Genomic DNA, 16,572 nt, shown 5'->3' on the forward strand with positions numbered 1-16,572 from the left:
CTTTCAAAGCCAAATGACAGAGCTTTTCCCCAGAATGGTCACTGACTAATGTGATGAATACTCATTCCTTTTGAAAGAGTCCAAGTCACAATGGTAATCACCCAGTTCAACTCCTCCTGCAGGATGGCTGTCATGCTAATTAGACATAGGTAGGTCAACTCCTGTGATGCTCATTAGATGCAAATCCTATAATTTTGCTGTGCTAATTAGTTGCAGGTGCTCCAGATGTAGCACTAATTAGATGTGGGTAGAGACCAGAAGTACTCCCCAAAATATATAGCCACAAGTAGAGTTCCACGTATAGGGCATTAATTTCCACGCAACCTCAAGTTACATTTGCACACAATAAATGCAAGGTAACAAACCCTATAACACAACCTACAAAACAATACATGCAATCAATCATATTATCATTGAGGAGTCTCCCATCATCAACATTCTGGACATTACGATTATTCAGAAAATCTGGGCCAATTATACAAATTCTATGGTATCAAGAACAATTCTAGAACTGGGAATCCCTCTCCTAACACCACAGGTCTTTTTTGTAAAGACCAAACATGGTAACAGGCCCTTTCGGCCACAAGCCCATGTTGCCCAATTACACTCAATAAACTTGTATCCCCAATACATTTTGAACATGGAAGGAAACTGGAGAACCCGGTTAAAACCTGCGCAGACATGGGGAGAACAAACGCCTTACAGACAGCAACAGATTTGAATCCTGGTTGCTGGTGTTGTAACAGCATTGCACTATCCATACTGCCCTTTCCATTATTGTCATTAGAATGAGATACTGTCTCAAAAAGGGCAGCTCCAACATCACCTAAACAATTGGGTGCCATCTGGGATAAAACAGTCTACCTAACTGATACCCCATCCACTGCCCTCAACACTCTCATTCCCTCCTCCACTGTTGCCTCGTGGCTACATGAGCAACATTTACTATATGCACTACATTACTTGCCGGGGTTTTTTTTTATTTATGAATTTAATGGATCGGGGTGACAAGATCAACGTTTGGGCACTTCCCCAAATGCCCACAGGAAGATGGTGGCAAATTGCCCACTTGAACTGTAGCAGTCCTTTTGGTCAATGTCCTCCCTCAGGGTAATGGAGTTCCAGAATCCTGCAACGATCAAGTCAGGAAGGTATGCAACTTGCAGGGGCAGTTTTAGGTCCCAAACACCTTCTGCCCTTATCCTTCTCAGTGGCTGAGGTTGCAAGGTGTTCAACTATGCCATTACCCATTTTGCCTGTCCTTCCACATCTCTGCAATGGCAAACATACTGTATACATTTACTAATTTTAAACTATTTACCTATTTTATTACAAATAGTGAAAATATAACAGGTACAGTACAAATCTTTACTAAACAGATACATGGTCTTTAGAGGCAGGCCCTGCAATTGACAACAGGGTAATACTTAAAAAAAAAGGAAATGATGCAAAAAAGGGCTAAAGGATCAGAGCCTAAGCCAACATGGACATGTCTAACATAATTGCACAAGGGAAACTGGACCAAAATCAGTTTTTGAACTGGGAGGGTTTTTACTCCCCTCTTCATTAAGCACAAAAAGGGAAGAGTGTTACTAAGAGCTGGGAATCTTGGCCAAACTTCTGTCCTCTCCATAGTTATATGATGCTTGGCTGAGAGCCTGGCACAATGATTAGCTCCACGGATTGGTGTTGAGAGACTGGTGTGAGGCAAACCAAGGAAAATGGTCTGACTATTCAGTGCCAAGACATGGGCTCAGTGTGCACTCTACCTGGCACAGTGAATGTGGGTCATTGCTGAGGAGTAGTAGTGGCTACACTGTGTTGTCAAATCACTCAAATGTTAGATTCCCCTCATCACCAGTTATTGGAAGTGATGGAAGTTACCCCCAGCCCCAAGATTCTGCAGACTCCAGGTTTTTGTCTACGTAGGAAACAAAAAGTTGAACACAACTAGGGAGGTAGAAGTGACTGCTGTTGACCACTTAGGTAACATTTGGCCAAGTGTGACATCAAGGCAATCTGGCAGAACTGACCAAATTTTTAAATTTAAATTTTATATTTATTTTTTTTTTAAATTTAGACATACAGCACGGTAACAGGCCATTTCAGCCCACAAGCCCCCGCTATGCTTCAAACAGTGGGAGGAAACTGGAACCCTCGGGAGAAAATCCAGGGAGAACGTACAATCTCCAAGACATCACAGGAATCGAACATCTGTCCTGATCGCTGGTGCTGTAACAGTGTTGCACTAACCTCTATGCCAACCATGCCGCATAACCTTTACCAACATTTTAATGCAGTATAAACATTTCTCACAGGTGAAAGATGATGCCCTTACATTGTTTTTATTTGAAAAATTTATTGAAATTTTTACATACGCATTAAAGTTATACATAACTGACTTGTTCAAAATATTAATAATTAATGCATAGTGATTTAAACCCCCCCCCACCTATAAATTTCAGCCCCAAAGAAAAAAGAAAGAAGAAAACATCTGGACATTAATGAATAAAAATAAAGATTAATAAAACTATCCACAAAGCACATCTTGATTTTAAGGAATCGAAAGACTAGGTTGGGTGATAACAACCGAATTCCTGCAATTTGAAGATATGGTTCCCATAATTTTCAAATTTATTCCGTAATTTATATGTAATCTTTTCAAGTGTTATACAAATATGTATTTCAGCATGCCATCTATCCATCCTCAGATAAACATCAGATTTCCATGTTACTGCTATACATTTCCCCATCACTGCTAGGGCAATCTTTATAAATTATTTATAATTTTTGTAAATTTCAATTCCAATTTCAAATTAAATATATTCCCAAGTAGAAAAACACTTGGATCCTGTGGAAATTTGACTTATGTAACTCATTCTAAAAATAGACCCAGTTCTATCCAAAAGGGTCTTAATTTTGGACATGTCCAAGTACAATGTAAAAAAGTATCCTGTTCTTACATTGCTTTAACTGTACTTTTTTTCTTTTTTTTTATATTCACTGTATTGTCTTTATTAAGACAGAAACTTGAATTATAAGGCATAGAAGGATACAGACTTAATGCGAACAAATCAGATTACACCCTGCAATTCTGTATTTATGGGTTGATATGCTGATGCAAAACAAAGCTTTTCAATGTATCTCTGCACATGTGATATTAGAAGATATGATAAATTGACATGAGCATTTCTATGGCATAAAATCAGAATATTGATGGATATTAAAATAATTCTTGCCTTGGTTCACTATTTACTGAAAAGGAAATAATCTTTCATTACCTGACTTTATCCCACAATTCTCCATGTTCTTGTCTGTATTTTTTATCAAAATGTTCCAAAACTGGTATACAAATTTGTTTCAATGGCTTCAGATGGATGTGAGACTTTTTATTCTTCTTGATCTAAAGATGAATAGAAAATTCAAAAGAGCAAAAGATTCCTTGCTTGTTCAGCTTTGACATTATATTTGTTTTAATTTACTTTTAACCCTAACCTTAATGTTTATTCTATATGCTGTTCACCAGAAATTCCAAATAGGGTAATAGACCCTACAACCCACCACATCTATGCCAACTAAACAAATCTGGTTTGCCCACATTAGGTCTGTATCCTTCTATACCTTATAATTCAAGTTTCCGTCTAAATGTCTCTTAAATAAAGTGATTACATCTGACTGCCATCTCTTTGGTAGCATGTTCTAGATATCAACCATTCTCTGTGTTTAAAAAAAACCTCAATTCCTCCTGTAAACTGCTTTTTCTAACCTTGAATCCATGCCCTCTTGTTTTGATACTCCTACAATGAGAAAAAGATTTTGACTTATCCCCCCTATCTTTCCTATAATCCTGCATAAATTCTGTCAGGTCACCCCCTCAGCCTCTAAGTCCAAGCCAAACAAACCCCATTTATCTAATGTCTCCCCATAGCTGAAGTTCTCCAATCCAGGTAACATCTGATTCTGATAAATTTCCTCCAGGACAATCACATCCTTTCTTCAGTTCACCAGCTGGAATTGTGCATAATACTCCAAGTTCATCTTATTTTAGTCATTTACAAAGTTGCAACATAACTTTGGAGGCATGTTCTATGCCTTCATGTATGAAAGCAAGGAAGCTATATGTTTTCTTCACTGCAAAATGGATGGCCCAGCTGACGTGGGTTGTCTTGTTGATATTAAGGTTTCAGAAATACATTTTAAATACCAATGCCAATGGAAACTGACAAATGAAACCATGAATAGAGATGAGGGATTGGGGCAGGGAATTAAATGGGTTACCACTGGGAGATCACTGCTATTGCGGTAGACAAAGCTAAGGTGTTCAGCAAAGCAATCTTCCAGTCTGTGTCCAATCCTTTCTACAGGGACCGCTTCATTCATGACTCCCACATCCACTCCTCCCTTCCAACCAATCGTCCCCTTGGCACCAATCCCAGTGACTTCAAGAAGTGCTGCACTTGTGCCCACACCTCCTTCCTCAACAACATTTGGGGTCCAAAACAGTCCTTCCAAGTGAAGCAAATCCTCACTTACGAACTTGCAAGGGTCATCAACTGTATCCAGTGCTCCCGTTGTGGTCTGCTCTACATTGGAGAGATTGTATGTAGGCTGGAAAAATCACTTCTCTGAACACCTCCACTCTGTTCATAGCAATAGCAGGGATCTCCCAGTGGCAACCTATTTCAATCCCCTGCCAACATTTTTGTCTATAGTCTCATGCACTGCCAGACTGAGACCACATTCAAACTGGAAGAACAGCTCATATTCCAACTGGGAACTCTCTAACCAGGTTGTATTAACATCAACTTTCTAGTTTCCATTCATTCCTCCATCCTCCCACCCTCACCTATCCCTATCCTCCTTTCCGCTGGCATCCCAGTCATTTGGCTGTGCAGTGTCCCGGGATAGGAATTCCTTTGTGCTGTTTCCACTGGGCCACCCTTAAGTGGGAAACTAATTGCTTTTCCACTAATCACAATCATTCCTGGGGATAGGAGTGTTCTACCTTCACCTGAAAATGGGCGACTTTCAGCTGATCCTTTTCCATTAGTTTTATCAGCACACCGGTGTCAGCAAATGCCGGGGATGTGATTAGGGGTGGAGGTGGTTAATTTCCTGGTGTGAAATGATGTCATTTGATACTGGCATTCAAACAGTGTTCCTTTTCCACTGGACCCTGTCCCAGTAAATTCCCATTTAATTCCTGGGACAGGGTGCCAATGGAAAAGGGGCTTCGCTTTCCCTATCCCAATGACCCTTTTCCTCTAGTTGGTGTGTACGTGTGCGGGCATCCTTCTAACTTCCTCCAGCTCTGCATTCAGAGCCATACCCCTCCCCCAATCAATCATCATCTTTCTTCTCCTGTCCTCCTCTCCATGTCTAATTATCACCTTCTGCCTGTTGGCCTGAGCTCCTCTTCCCTCAGCCTTTTCATTCAGGCTCCTGCCTGCGTTTTACTCAAAGCATGATGAAGGACTCAGGCCTGAAATGCTAGTAATATAGCTTTACTTCCTCTGGATGTCGAGAGACCTGCTGAGTACTTCCAGAATTTCTGTGTTTTTACTGTATCAACTATATTTCCCTTTTATGAGAACCATGGCCTGAAACCCCAAATTCTCTCCATTCATCAACACTCTCCCATTTATGCTATGCTCCAGCCCCAGATCTCAATGATCACTGCACCCTTGTGTATCGCAGCTTTGCACTCAAGTTTGTTTTGTTACAAAGACAAATCAAGTTTATTGTTAATTGATTGCACAACTCAATGAAACAGTGCTCTCCAGTCCTCGGTGCAAAACACAGATACACAATCAGACATAACACATGTACATACAGCCAAGCAATTACATATGCAGGACAAGTATTCATGTATACAAATAAATAAATAGATGGATGTTGCTTTGTGAAAATGAGTCTCGGATGGTAGTGTTAGAAGTTCCTTTGGTCATTCAGCATTCTCACTGCCCTTGGGAAGAAGTTGTTCCGCAGCCTGGTGGTGCTGGCTCTGAGTAAAAGAGTTCCTCAATGATTTTGCGCACCCTTTTCAGATAATGATCCCGGTAGATCACGTCGATGAGGAGAGGGAGACTCCAGTGATCCTCTCTGCCAGTCTTATGGACCTGTGGATTGACTTCCAATCCATTTCTCTGCAGCAACTGTATCATACTGTGATGCAGCCGGCCAGGACACTTGTTAGAGCTCCTGTTGGTTGACATAATTGTAGCCAATAACCTTGCCTGCTTCAGTCTTCTCAGGAAGTGCAGTCACTGTTATACCTTCCTGACAAGTGTTTGTGTGTCCACAATAGATCACAGGTTAAGTGAACTTCAGGAAACTTGGTGCTCTCCACTCTAGCATTGCTGACGTGGAGAGTGGTCTTCCTGGTCCTCTTGAAGTTCACAATCACCTCCTTCATCTTGTCCACGTTGACTCAGGTTGTTACTTTCACACCATATCACGAGATTTTCCACCTCTTCTCTGTAGTGCAACTCATCATTGTTGCTGTTGAGGCAACTACTATTGTGTCATCTGTAAACTTGATGACAGAGTTGGACTGGATCTGGCAATACAGTCATGGGTCAGTAACACGAACAGGAGCAGACTAAGCACACATCCATGAGGTGTGACAGTGATTGATGATCTGCTACCAACCCGACAGTCTGTGACCTTTCCTTTAGGAAGGTAGGTAGGACAGGAAAAAGAGGGGAGGTAAAAAGTATGGGTGAAACCATTCCATAGACAATGCTATATGTGTGAATGAAGTATGGAAATAAACTGTAGTGAATAACTCTGACATGAGAGAGGGAAGAGCACAAAGTTCCTTGGAGTTCACTTAACTAGTGACCCATCTTGGACACACATCTCCTCACTTCCTGAGAAAACTGAAGCAGACAAGGCTACTGGCCACCATTATGTCAACATTCTACAGGAGCTCTATCAAGAGTGTCCTGTCTAGGTGCATTGCAGTTCAGTACAGTTTCTGCAGAGAAATGGATCAGAGGTCTATTGACAGGGCCATAGAGAGGATCACTGGAGCCTCACTCCTTCCCCCACCTTATCAACATGATCTACTGGGACTGTTGTCTGAAGAAGGTGTAAAAAATCATTGCGGGCCCCTACCATCCTGCACGCAGCATCTTTCAGCTGCCCCCGTCTGGAAAGAGGAACAGGAGTATCAGAGCCAGTACCACCAAGCTGAGGAACAGCTTCTTCCAACGGACAGTGAGAATGTTAAACGACTAAAGGAACTGCTCACACGAACCATCAAAGACTCTCATATTCATGAAACAATATTTATTTATATATGTGAATACTTGTCCTTTATATGTTTTGTGTGTGTGTGTGTGTCTGCATGTTTCCAAGGACCGGGGAATGCTGTTTTGTTGGGTTGCACTTGTGCAATCAGATGACAATAGACTTGACTTGATTCAAACTCCATCCAACTTCCCCTTCAATTCCCACAAACTTTTACCATCCTTTAAACCACCACCTTTTCTCCCACATTCCTTCCTGATTCCAATGGATTCATATGCACTCCCTCCTTTCCTTCCTCTCCCTACTCCCCCCCACCACCCAAGGCTACAGCACATTTAAGGGGGGGGGGGGTCACAGACTGAAATCAGAAAATGTTTTTTTAATGTAGTCGGTAGGAGAGAAGATTTAAAAAAAACAACTAAACATAACTGCTTCACAGGGAAGGGGAGCACATAAATTTTGAGACATAAGAGGGCCGACCTCCCCTCTTCCCCTACTTTCCCCCCCAACCTTCCCTCTTCCACTACTTTCCCCCAACCTCCCATCTTCCCCTACTTTCCCCCTTACTCCTACCTCCCCCCTTCCTCTACTTCTCCCTTTCCCTTACTTCTCCCTTATCACTTCCTCCCCCTTTCCCCTACCTCCTCCCTTATCACTTCCTCCCCCTTTCCCCTACCTCCAACCTTACCCCTACCTTCCCTCTTCCCCTATTTTCCCCTACCTCCCCTTCTTTCCCCTACCTCCCCGTCTTTCCCCTACCTCCCCGTCTTTCCCCTACCTCCCCTTCTTTCCCCTACCTCCCCTTCTTTCCCCTACCTCCCCTTCTTTCCCCTATCTCCCCTTCTTTCCCCTATTCTCCCCTTCTTTCCCCTACTTCTCCCCTTCTTTCCCCTACTTCTCCCCTTCTTTCCCCTACTTCTCCCCTTCTTTCCCCTACTTCTCCCCTTCTTTCCCCTACTTCTCCCCTTCTTTCCCCTACTTCTCCCCTTCTTTCCCCTACTTCTCCCCTTCTTTCCCCTACTTCTCCCCTTCTTTCCCCTACTTCTCCCCTTCTTTCCCCTACTTCTCCCCTTCTTTCCCCTACTTCTCCCCTTCTTTCCCCTACTTCTCCCCTTCTTTCCCCTACTTCTCCCCTTCTTTCCCCTACTTCTCCCCTTCTTTCCCCTACTTCTCCCCTTCTTTCCCCTACTTCTCCCCTTCTTTCCCCTACTTCTCCCCTTCTTTCCCCTACTTCTCCCCTTCTTTCCCCTACTTCTCCCCTTCTTTCCCCTACTTCTCCCCTTCTTTCCCCTACTTCTCCCTTTCCCTTACCACTTCCTTCCCCTCTTTCCCCTACTTCCACCCTTACCCCTACCTCCCCCTTTCCCCCTACCCCATACCACCCCCTTTCCTCTACCTCCCCCTCACCCCTACCTCCCCCTCACCCCTACCTCCCCCTCACCCCTACCTCCCCTCACCCCTACCTCCCCCTCACCCCTACCTCCCCCTCTTTCCCCCTACCCCAACCTCCCCCTTCCCCTACCTCCCCCTCTTTCCCCCCCCTCAACCCCCACATCCCTGAACTTGTACCCCTTTTCATTCTCTCCACCACCCCATTAGCTCAGCGTCCCCAAAACCGGACCGGTGTCCTTCGCGACTCCTACCCGTGCTTCGGCAGCCCCGGAGCCCAGGCCACGCATCCGCCCCAGCTGCCCAGCGACCCCAGAAGACTCCAGTCGCCAGAGAAGTGAAGCCAGCCCAGCGCATTTACCGCCGCCAGCGGCGCCTCGCATCATGGCGGCGCCGCAGCCTCTAGCGCCCTCGGCTGGGCAGTCGGCGCGCTGCAGGATCCGGCAAAGCCGTGGCGCTGCCCCTCCCTCGCCTCCATGACGATCTATTCCCGGTCCCGCTCCTTCTCGTGGAGCCCAGGAATGTGGCAACACCGTCCTGGGACCAAGCAACGTTGGCAAATGAAGTCCAAGTGTATTTGTCACATGCAACGTGACGCACTGAAGGCTTAGTGTTCTCCAGTTTGCATGATCAAAGATTTGGGGAGGGCCGATGGTTAAAAGATTCTCACCGGTGACAAACTGTCTCATGATGGGTTTCCACCCCAAACTAAGGTTCCCAGGTGACCTACGAGGCCAATATGATGGAGCGAGGGGTACTAGACAAGCATGTCCTTCCAATGTGAGGATTTGAGGCTCCCAAATAGTTCTTCCCCACTTTGAGAAGTTATGGGCCAGGAATTCCCATTGATCAACAGGCCTGTTGTACTTCTCCAGCACAGGATTTAATTTTTTAAAACTCTATCTACCTAGTGACATCTTTGTGGTGAGATGGCTGTCTCCCTGCCTTAGCTCCTCCCTTGATCCCTGGCCATAAAGATCCAGTCCCCTCTCTTTATCCTAGACTAGACCAGGGACAGCAGTCTCTTGCTCAATAAAGCCCTTAGTCTTCTATCTGCGTCATTATTGGGCTACTGATAGTGCCCAACGATGTTCTTTGTGGGTCTGAAATCATCCTGCTCAAACCTATGGGATCAGACCTGTGAACAACATGGCTTGTGTGTAGTTGCAAACTGAGTATAATTTGGACATGTAGTTGGTGATTTGAAAATTTTAATAACAGTTAAAGTGCTAAGCATCTCAAGTGTCTGAATTAACACAGAAAAGTCTAATGCCCAAAAAGGATTATACAAGATGAACATTTTAACCACCACAGTTTGTGATTATTTGTTGTTCCTATCAAGCACAACTATCTTAAAATGCTTCAGTTCATGATTTTTGTCAAAGTAGCTGGATCTGTTAAGAACCAGAAAATGTAACAATCAGGAATAACAAAGTCTTGAATATTGGACCCTGGAAAGAACTTGAGATTATAAATATCTAGTGAACAGAAATATTTACATTAACTGTTACAACAATGATAGTTCTGCATAACCAAAGCTGACAGACTGTTATCAGGAAAATGAATCATGGTATTGTAATAGGTTTGCATAGGGCATAGAAAGAGTCGTTTCCAGCATTTATTCACTCCTTGTAGAAGACAAAATAATAACCATTGTTTCTAATCTTTAATCCTTTTCTGCCCCTTTGCCGCCAAACTCATTCCCACCATAAAAATTATTAAAATGACAGTAAATAATGAGATAACATTTACACAGAATTGAGAATAAAAATTATTAAAACACATTTTAACTCTGTTACAGTATCATGTTTGGTGTCACATATTCGGAGGGTATAGTGAAAAAGCCAATTTCGCAAGCTGTCGAGCTAGTTACCCCATAGTACCGGTAGTTAAAACAGTGCAGAGTGCAGAATTGCAGTTTTAATCAGTACAAAACAGGTCACTTAGAATTGATTCAATTTACTTAACAAATCTACTCAGAGGTTCTGTGTCTAAATCATTCTCAATTGTAAATTGAGGGGCAAAAGGATACACTAATCTCCAAACATTACTATTGAGTAAACACCATCAGCACTGTTAAAAGTAATTAGTTTATTTTTTTTAAAAAACACACAAAATTCACTGTTATTAAATCAAGCCCTGAAGTTTAATAACCTGTTAAAAATAAAGCTATCAGCTTCTGAATACAACAATTTTACAACATTTGAAATATTATTTCATAGTATTAACTTACAACAAACAAAAACACATTAATGAGTATACTTTTAAATGACTTTTAGAAATAAGACTACAATAATATTCAAAATAATGGAGAGTTATTTTTAAATGTTTTCAAGGACAGAGCATTGTAAATCAAAATATTTAACTTGTAATACTTATCAATGGTATTTGAAAGATTGGATATATAATGTTTTATTTACAGAAAAACTAATGCAGACCAAGAATGTACTTGAAACAAAGCACATCATGAATAATTTGGCTGTTCCATAATAAAATAAATAACTGTCTGTGCAAGTTCATACACTTAGTGTTTTGTATTAAAAATTCAGTAAGAAATCTACAATAATAAATATCAATGTTTCAATACAAATAGTTAATGTTATAAATCTGACAATTAAATGTTCTTTCCAAAATGAATACAGTTAGCATAACACCTTTTCAGTGCCAGCAATTGAGACGGTTGTTCGAATTCCATGCTGTTGTCTAAAGAGTTTGTACAATCTACCTGTGTTTGTGTGAGTTTTCCCTGGGGACTCCCACTGTTCAAAAAGTACCAGGAGTGTAGGTTAATTTTATGTTATTGGGCAGCATGGGCTCGCAGGCTGAAAAGGCCTTTCTATATCTCTAAATTTTAAAAATTAAATCATTATTAGTTGCACTCAGTACAAAGTCATAGTTTCAGTTGTGCCTCAAGCATATTGGCCTGTTCTACATTGTGACAAATATGACAATGTCATCCCAAGGCATGCAAGATTGTTTAGGTGAAAGCAAGGATTCCAACAAAAACAGGGGGAATCAGTCAAGAACAATCCATGGGACTGACTGCATGTGGGAAAATTGGAAAATTGAAGGCTTGGTTTGAGTTGAGAATATTTATTGCAACTGGTTAGGTATTTCTGTGACAAAGTCAGTTCAGGATTATAATTATAGAGTTACTGCTCAGTAAGCTACAGGAGATTTACTGGTATTCATGCTCTAAATAAAAGCAATGTCTTCAGGTGAGCCAAGATGAATTCATTGGAGGAGGAAAATATGAAATGGTGTGGATACAACAAAACCCATGAAAATTCTCCACTATGAAAAATTATGTGATCTACAAATTCTGAGCATCTTTACTGTATATTTGATTGAAAATTTTATATTAAAATTGAATCTCCCCATACTTGATTGATCATTTCACATGTTGAAGAAAACAATCAAGATTTAGTCATTACATACAAATATACCCGCTGTTTAATGGTTTTGTGATTGGCGCAGTTAAAAAAGTTACAGGGGGATATTGGAAAATAAAAGAAAGACAGTTCATGACACAAGACAGCAGCCTGTATCCTTCGTCTTTCCATCTTTCTCAAAATACACAAGCAAATTATTTCAGGACCCTTAAACTGAAGTGACAATCACAAGTGAATGGATATTGGATATTAAATACATTACTTGTGAAAGTATTGTTATCCAAATGAAATTCCAAATCTAAAACACAAGCCCCTTATATTATTATTATTATTTATCTTATAAAGTAATTTAGCACATACTTTTCACAGCTCCTAATATTTTCTGTGACTTTATCATTCTTTTCTTAGATATACAAAGTGCTTGAAAAATAACCAGAGCTGTTTGACAAATGTGTAATTGTATTATCGAAGTCTTTAAAAAAACAATTATAAATCAATATAGACTGTTTATGAAGATAAACCCCAAATTCTACATTCATCTTTAATGATGACTGACATACCTGTTATGTCATCTGCAAAAACAGATTGATCACCATCTCAGAATGAGATGTTACGTCTATTTTTTTTTCATTTGACTGTAATCAACATAGCTATTATTAATTTTGTGATTACAGAACATGTGATACTGCACATAAAACCTGGAATAATGTTAAAGCCATTATGGGAGCTTATCCAGAGGCAACTCCACAGAATGAGGAAAAAAACACACTATGGAAGTAATTATATGCAATGTCATTTTTTTTTTTTTTTTTTTAAAAGTGACATATTTTACTTTTGGGAGCAAATAATTGTTGTATCATCATTTGTATAGCCAATCAGAATCAGAAGATATCTTTAAGTTCTGGCCTGTATTTTGAACCAAATCTAAAACAACTACAGTTCAAAAAATAATTAGTCCAATGACTGCATTGCATTTTCTCGGAAGATTGCTCAAAGGATATTAAGCTCAAAAGACTTTAAAATACTTCGTGCTATATAAAGACCAAATGTCATGAAAATAATCGATTTTTCTGTCAGTTTTCAGTGTTTCAAGAGTTTTTCAATCTATTCTGGCTTAAGCAGAAAGATAATTATGTGTCATCTCACCACATCATTCTTTTACGAAGATGGCAAAATAGGTCCAAAAATTTTCTAAAGACTGTCCATATCAGCCATTGCTTCCATTTGATATCAGGGCAATGAGGTTTCAATGTAGCTTCCTTGAATGCAGAATATAATTGTTTGTTTTCTGGAACACTATTCAATTCTTTTCCTTCTTGATAATAGGTCCCACAGGTCATCCATACCGCTAGGAGATGACATCGTGGGTGTCAGAATTCGGTTTCTGACTTGCTTGTACTGGTGGGAATAGCTTCTTGAAAAAGTCTAAAAAATGGTTGAATGGGAAATGTGCTGTTAATAGTATAGGCAATAATATTTTCTAATTAGAATCAAAAATACAAAGCCATTGTGCAAGTTTAATTCCTTCTGAAAACATGCCATTAGTGTTTTTCCACCTACTTCTATCTTCATGTTACGAGTAAATCACGACTGGGAAAATAACTATTCTGTTTATTTGCCACATTATTACCCAGTACAATGAGAGGTTATTCTGTGAGTAAAATCTATCAGGTTAACTCTGACTATCAATTGTGCTCTTTGCACAGCTGAATGAACGAGTGTAGAGTTCAGTTCCGAGCATAGATCTATCCTGTCACATCCAAGTTGATGCCTTGCCAGCTGCTATATTTTGTGAGGTGTCTGAGGAGATTCGGTAAGTCACCAAAAACTCTCGAAACTTCTACAGGTCAACTGTGGAGAGCATTCTGGCTGGTACGAAGGCATCACCAACTCTCAGGACAAGAATAAACTCCAGAGGATTGTTCACTCAGCCTGCGACATCACAAGTACCAGACTTCTCTCCATTGAGGACATCTACACGAGGTGGTGTCTTAAAAAAAACCAGCCTCTATCCTCAAAGACCCCCACCACCACCCAGGCCATGGCCTCTTCACTGTGCTACTGTTGGGGAAAAGGTTCAGGAGTCTGAAGACGAGCACTCAGCAGCGCAAGGACGGCTTCTTCCCCGCTGCCATCAGATTCCTGAATAATCAATGAACCAAAGACACCGTCTTACTTTTCATCCACTATTGTTATTTTATTTTTATAGTAAAGTTGTAAGATGGTTATAATATGTATGTTTGCACTTTGATGCTGTCACAAAACATCATGTAAAAATGTGCTGTAATTTTTACATGGACAAAACAAAATGTATACAAACAACCTTGAATAAAATCTAGAATGTGCACTTTAATCACGAGAATTGCTTGATTACACTTTTAAAATTGTGGAGCACAGGGGCAAATAAAGAAAAAAAAAGTGCCTTTGTCCCAAACATTATGGAGGGTACTGTATATAGTTTACAGATGTATTCCTGTTTCTACAATATGGATTTCAACATGGATTTACATTCGAGTAGATATGGCATGTTGCAACAGTAGTTAAGACTAATATATACATTTCATTATATCGTGATGCTGTTGCAGACAAATAATTCCAAAATTGTTACTCTTGAATTTTTAAAATTCAATTATGCATATTAGTCATTCTATATTACTTTTAATATTAAATAATACATTAAGGCTTTGAAAACAACACAAAAAATTCAGGATTTTTTTGTCTAGGTTGAAATTCCTTATTGGATGCAAATTAAATTCTTAGGTTTAAATTAAATGGGTCTCAAAATAAGTAGAATCAAACAACAATAAATGCTGGGAAAAAAAAAATACCATTGTGCTCGGTTTCACCAAGAGGTTCAAGTTTTGGAAGTCTGGTAACTTTGGGAGTACCCCAGCCAGCTAAAGGAAGACAGACAAAATAGCCATTAAACATAAATGGAAGATCTTTGCCATATTCAAAAAAGCAAGAAAGAAATTTTAAAAAGGAGCAAAAAGTTATTGAAGTAAAATTAGAAAAAAACAATAGAGAGAGAGAGAATTATGTAACATCTTGCAGCATGGATTGTAAAGGGTCATGTGGCCTTTCCGTCTGGAACCTAGTTGGAAGTTTCTTCACCTGCCAATGAAGCTTGGACTCTGCCCACCCATTGGTATACACCTGATCATTGATCCCTTTAATGACCTAGTTATTACTTGAGCTGGACCCTCCAACTTACTGCCCTATAAAGTCCACCACGTGCAGTAGCTCTCTTTTGCTCTTCAGCCCTGAGACGAAACCTGCTGTAGAGAATGCTGGAGGAATCGCTGGTCAGGTGCGCACTACGTAGAAATCGGGGCTATTGTATTCTGTTGTAGTTGTAGATAGCATCTGAGCCACGCCCACTTTACACAAGGAATGCTGGGTGGTATATTGTCCTTGGTTGTGATAAGTCTGTATACCAGTTGCTACCACCGGTAGTATTAAGTCTGGTGTGACTGGGTTGTACTGTGCTTGTGAGAGTGTAAGCAGTTACTGGCATTGGTAGTGTTAAATCCAATGTGACTGTTTGCACTGTGTTGGATGATTGAGAATACTTGTGTGTGTTATCCCCATCACAATCTCCTTGTGTTTCAATAAAGATTATTTCTGCATTCAGCCTGTGTCCAGAGCAGCTATTCTTTGGACCCACTGAACTTTTCCCTTTTGATACAACAATTGGCAGTGCGAGCAGGGTTCAAGGAGTTGAGGCTGGACATGTGCGGTCACAATGTTTGAAGTGATACTAACTAGCATGTGCGTGAGTCTCTTGTCACGTGTGTGATTTATGGCATACTTTGTCGCAAACAAGACCAGCAGGAAGTGCCCCACAGCTAGTAAGGGAGCCTTGGGGCATGAGAGTAGAATTCCCATGTGGACTGATGATAGTGTGGGATTTAGTAGGTTTGCAGGTTTACTGGCAGACCATTGGAGACTGGTAGACTGGGCTGACAGTTTGGACCTGTAGACAGAAAAGATTGGGTACCACATGGCATCCTTCCTTGAGAACCCAGGATTTTCCGAAACCAAGGGGAGTCATGCCTTTGGCTTATGGCATCTATCCTGAGACACCACTGGGAAATGTCAGGCCTGGGTCATAGATGGCTCCAACTGGTGAAAGAGTGGCAAGCAACTTTGGAAGGCAGCGGCACGACACCCTACCACAGGTAAGACATTTACACAAGATGGGGTGGGGGGGGGGGATAAAAATCAGCTGGTGGAGCTGGTCGCGGAGGCACACCCTCTGAGAAATCGCATGGCCCCATCCTTTTTAAAAAAAAAACACCAATTCCTGAGCAGTGGTAAACAACATGGCTGAATGAATGGCCTAATGGTACTACTCTGGCTGGAAAATTCAGTTACCCATTCTGGGGTCAGCAGTACTAGTGGTTTATCTCGGAGCAAGCTGGACAGAGTGCTCACTGTGTGGATGCGCACACCAGAGACATGGCAGAGGCTGCACATAATGCTGCCATGGACAGCACAAATTTGCTCAGCCACCCTGCTCATCAATCACACTGAC

At 41.0% G+C, this 16,572-nt stretch overlaps 2 protein-coding genes across 3 annotated transcripts in view; both read right to left on the reverse strand.

The window, feature by feature from the left end:
* nsun3 (NOP2/Sun RNA methyltransferase 3) overlaps window positions 1-9,118 on the reverse strand; it is a 34,648-nt gene extending 25,530 nt beyond the window's left edge. The window contains exons 1-2 of the mRNA XM_069889449.1: window positions 8,898-9,118; window positions 3,282-3,403 (exon numbers count right to left, since the gene is read on the reverse strand). Of these exons, the coding sequence (XP_069745550.1) occupies window positions 3,282-3,403; window positions 8,898-9,029 (254 nt within the window). The 5' untranslated portion in view covers window positions 9,030-9,118. The remainder of the gene's footprint in view (window positions 1-3,281; window positions 3,404-8,897) is intronic.
* Window positions 9,119-10,956: 1,838 nt separating this feature from the next.
* Window positions 10,957-16,572, reverse strand: part of arl13b (ADP-ribosylation factor-like 13b) — a 54,548-nt gene continuing 48,932 nt past the window's right edge. The window contains exons 10-11 of one of the 2 annotated variants that reach the window (XM_069889450.1): window positions 14,864-14,932; window positions 10,957-13,460 (exon numbers count right to left, since the gene is read on the reverse strand). In XM_069889450.1, the coding sequence (XP_069745551.1) occupies window positions 13,384-13,460; window positions 14,864-14,932 (146 nt within the window). In that variant the 3' untranslated portion in view covers window positions 10,957-13,383. The remainder of the gene's footprint in view (window positions 13,461-14,863; window positions 14,933-16,572) is intronic. The other variant, XM_069889451.1, reaches the window with a different exon arrangement.

This window comes from Narcine bancroftii, chromosome 7 (assembly GCF_036971445.1).
Source record: "Narcine bancroftii isolate sNarBan1 chromosome 7, sNarBan1.hap1, whole genome shotgun sequence".
Taxonomy (NCBI): Eukaryota; Metazoa; Chordata; class Chondrichthyes; order Torpediniformes; family Narcinidae; genus Narcine; species Narcine bancroftii.